At 51.7% G+C, this 3,977-nt stretch overlaps 1 protein-coding gene across 6 annotated transcripts in view; it reads left to right on the plus strand.

The window, feature by feature from the left end:
* CORO2B (coronin 2B) overlaps nt 1–3,977 on the plus strand; it is a 216,252-nt gene that overhangs the window by 129,177 nt on the left and 83,098 nt on the right. For 5 of the 6 annotated variants that reach the window (XM_023220661.1, XM_023220658.1, XM_023220660.1 and 2 more), the window contains one exon: nt 1,834–2,034. In XM_023220661.1, coding sequence (XP_023076429.1) covers nt 1,834–2,034 — 201 coding nt within the window. Of the gene's footprint in view, nt 1–1,086; nt 1,102–1,833; nt 2,035–3,977 lie in introns of those variants that run through there. The other variant, XM_023220657.1, reaches the window with a different exon arrangement.

Here is a 3,977-nt window from a genome sequence, read left to right on the forward strand (position 1 = left end):
CTGGGGACGGGAGGGGCTTGCCTGAGGGCACACAGTCAGCCTGGGGAGGGAAAAGAGCAGTGACCCACCAGCCTCCCAGCCTGACTCTTGCCTCTCCAGCATGACTTTATCCAGACAGTCTGGGGCAGAACTCAGCAGAGAGAGAAGGCGGGAGGGACAGGGACACAGCGTGGGCAAAGACAGGGAAGTCGGGAGGAGTAGAGAGCAGGGAGACTGGCCCAGTGGGATGGAGGGCAACCTTGGGAAGTGGAGAAGAGGCAGTGGAGAGGCAGGGGTTGGGGCCCAGAGAACTGGTGGAAGAGGATTTGCCTGAAGGTGAGGAGTGACTTCCCTGGGATTGTCCTTCTGGATTCTGAACTTCTTCCTTCAATAAAGAGGCCTTTGTAACTTAGCTCTTGGCTTGATTTAAATCAAATGCAGGCCGGGCGGCACCATGGCTCACGCCTGTAATCCCAGCACTTTGGGAGGCCGGGTCAGATGGATCAGCTGAGGTCAGGAGTTCAAGACCAGCCTGACCAACGTGGTGAAATCTGTCTCTACTACAAATGCAAAAATTAGCCGGGCATGGTGGTGGGTCCCTGTAATCCCGGCTACTCAGGAGGCTGAGGTGGGAGAATCACTTGAACCTGGGAGACAGAGGTTGCAGTGAGCCGAGATCGCGCCACTGCACTCCAGCCTGGGTGACAGAGGGAGACCTCGTCTCAAAAACAAACAAACAAAAAGAAACAAACAAACAAAAAAAAACTATACAAAGTATATCAGTTAGAACAGGCTAGGATATGCTGTAATAACAAATTAACTCCAGAATCATAGCGGCTTATGTAACAAAAGTTTGTCACTCATGCAAAGTCTGCTATGGATTCTGTAAGTGCTCCAAGACAGCAATGCCTCATGTAGTGACTCAGCAATCCAGATGGCTTTAATTGTGTGCTTTGTCATCACATGAGACTCTCTAGCTGTGATGGAAAAGTACTGATTCCTGGGCTGCATCCTCAAAATATTGGATTCAGTAGGTCTAGATTGGGACCCAGGAATCAGCATTTCTTATGAATGACATAGGAAGCCCAGCGACTTCCCCCACCCCAGATGACTTTGATACGGGTGATCTGTGGGCCACATGCTGAGAAACCTTGCTTCAACGGGTAATCTGGCATAGGAGGAGTCTCGGATTTCCAGTCAGGAGACCTATGTTCATGGCCCTACTTAGCTGTGTAGCCTTGGACAAGTCACTTAACCTCTCTGTGCCTGATGATGTGATGATAACATCCAGGACTCAGAGTTTTCTGAGGGTGTGCCTGTGGATCAGAAATGCTAGATAATCCGAGAGGATGACAGTGGGTGGGGGGTTGCCTTCTTGCACACGGAGAGACATCTCCCCACCCCACTCCTGCTGTGGGCCTTGTCCTCAATCTTGGTGAACACTGGCCTCTGCTGTCTGCACCTCCCATACTGAACCGAGCACAGTTGCGGATACTCAGGAGGGAGTCTGTCTGTGTTCTTGCTTTGCTCTATCGCATGATAGGTTCCTGGGTAGTAAAAGGACCCTACAGCCTTTCTAGAAAGTGGGGTGGGCCTGTGTACCAAAAGCCCCTATGCCAATCTTTGTTCTTGTAAGATTTTATTCAAAGATTAAACCCACTAGAACGGGCTGGGCCTATGAGTGTGCCCTGAATTCCTGGATGCTTCTTCCTTTCCACCTCTTCCTGACGGGGGACCCAGGACCTGCTCACCTGCTGCACCTCTGAGCCGCAGCTTCCCTCCCCCCACAGCCCAGCCCAGGCCCTTCATGGCACAGGGCCCAGCCTGACCCTTGTCTCTCCTGACCACTTACAGATGTCCTGGCGTCCGCAATACCGTAGCTCCAAGTTCCGGAATGTCTACGGGAAGGTGGCCAACCGGGAGCACTGCTTCGATGGGATCCCCATCACGAAGAATGTGCATGACAACCACTTCTGTGCCGTCAACGCCCGCTTCCTGGCCATCGTCACTGAGAGCGCAGGGGGCGGCTCCTTCCTCGTCATCCCCCTGGAGCAGGTAGGTGGCCCCTACCTTCACTCCACGGGCAGCTCCAGGGCAGGGGAGCCATCCTTGGTCTCTCCTAGGCCTGTTGACCCTACTTCTCTCCGAGTTCCCACCTTTTACTTGCTCATCAAGCATCTGGCGGCTATGCCTTCTCCAGGATTTTCCTGAGATTCAACAGAACAAGTACAGGCCCTGGATCCGGGAGACCTGAGATCTCTTTGCAGAGCTTCCCTAAAGGTGTGCACTTGGACAAGCCGTTCCCTTGGTGTATACAAGGTTCCATTCCCTGAAGGAGTGGAACACTCTGATGTCCAAGACCAGGTCTAGCTCTATCACTCTGTGTCCTGAGTGTCCTCTTGGTTTGGAGCCAGGAGGGATGGAGACCCAGCCACAAGTATTATACACTGAGCAACTGCAAAACTTATACCCTTTTTTTTTGAAATGGAGTCTTGCTCTGTCGTACAGGCTGGAGTGCAATGGCGTGATCTCGGCTCATGCAACCTCTGCCTCCCAGGTTCAAGCAATTCTCCTGCCTCAGCCTCCCGAGTAGCTGGGATTGCAGGCGTGTGCCACCGTACCCGGCTAATGTTTGTATTTTTAGTAGAGATGGGGTTTCACCATGTTGGTCAGGCTGGTCTCGAACTCCTGACCTCAGGTGATCTGCCCACCGCGGCTCCCAAAGTGCTGGGATTACAGGCATGAGCCACCGTGCCCGGCGCACTCATGTTTTTTTTTAATTGCTCTCCACTGAGAGACTGGAAATAATTTACCTTCTTCCCCATCCTCCACCTCCTAGCTAAAGATTTCCCCTTTCTGCAGCTGCTTACGTGAATATAACAGATTAAATCTGCAAAGCCTAGATCATGAAATTTTTAAGCCAAAGCCATTCAGGCAGAGTCCCTGGAGGCCTGTGGGAGGTCACGCGCTTCGGGGAAAGTGCTCGCTGTCAGTCCCACTTGTTTATGGCTGAGTTCCCCCTTCCCAGCTTGACTCATCCCCACTCCCACCCTCCGCCAAATCGCTCAGGGGGAGGAAGAGGTGCATGTGGAAGGAAGCCTTGGTTCTCAAAATTCACTGTCAGCTGGTGGTGGAGGATGGATTTTTCCAGTCTCTCCTACCCACAGTGGGGGAGCAGATTTGGAAAAGGCTTAGACCAGATCTTCCTTTCCACCAAAGAGGCAGCTGCAGGGACACTGACAACAGAACCTGATGCACAAGAGAGGTCCGAGGAGCATGCACTTGGTGGTGGGAGGTCTGGGTTCTGCACTTGCCAGATTTGGGACCATGCATATGTCACTTCACTTCTCTGACCTTTATTTTCCTGTAATGGTAAAAGCAGGATCAGAAATCCTCCTCTGCCTACATCTGCCATGTTGGCCTTAAGTGAGATAATAGATGTGAAGCTTCTAGTGAACCACACAACATGTTAAGGATGTTTGGTTACTTTTTTGGGAAAGTTATCTACTCTGCTGATCAACCTCGCAAAGGCTCACAGCTGCTCTAACACATTCGGAAGGATCACTCCACTGCACTCCAACCTGGGCAATGGAGAAAAATCCTGTCTCAAAGAAAGGAAGGAAGGAAGGAAGAAAGAAAGAAAGAGGCTGGGCGTGGTGGCTCATGCCTGTAAATCCCAGCACTTTGGGAGGCCGAGGTGGGTGGATCACCTGAGGTCAATAGTTCGAGACCAGCCTGACCAATATGGTGAAACCTAACCTCGTCTCTACTAAAAATACAAAAATTAGCTGGGCGTGATGGCATGTGCCTGTAGTCCCAGCTACTTGGGAGGCTGAGACAGGAGAATTGCTTGAACCCAGGAGGCGGAGGTTGCAGTGGGCAAGATCGCATTACTGCCTTCCAGCCTGGGTGACAGAACAAGATTCTAGCTCAAAAGAAAGAAAGAAAGGAAGGAAGGAAGGAAGGAAGGAAGGAAGGAAGGAAGGAAGGAAGGAAGC

The sequence above is a fragment of the Piliocolobus tephrosceles genome, chromosome 6 (assembly GCF_002776525.5).
Source record: "Piliocolobus tephrosceles isolate RC106 chromosome 6, ASM277652v3, whole genome shotgun sequence".
NCBI lineage: Eukaryota > Metazoa > Chordata > Mammalia > Primates > Cercopithecidae > Piliocolobus > Piliocolobus tephrosceles.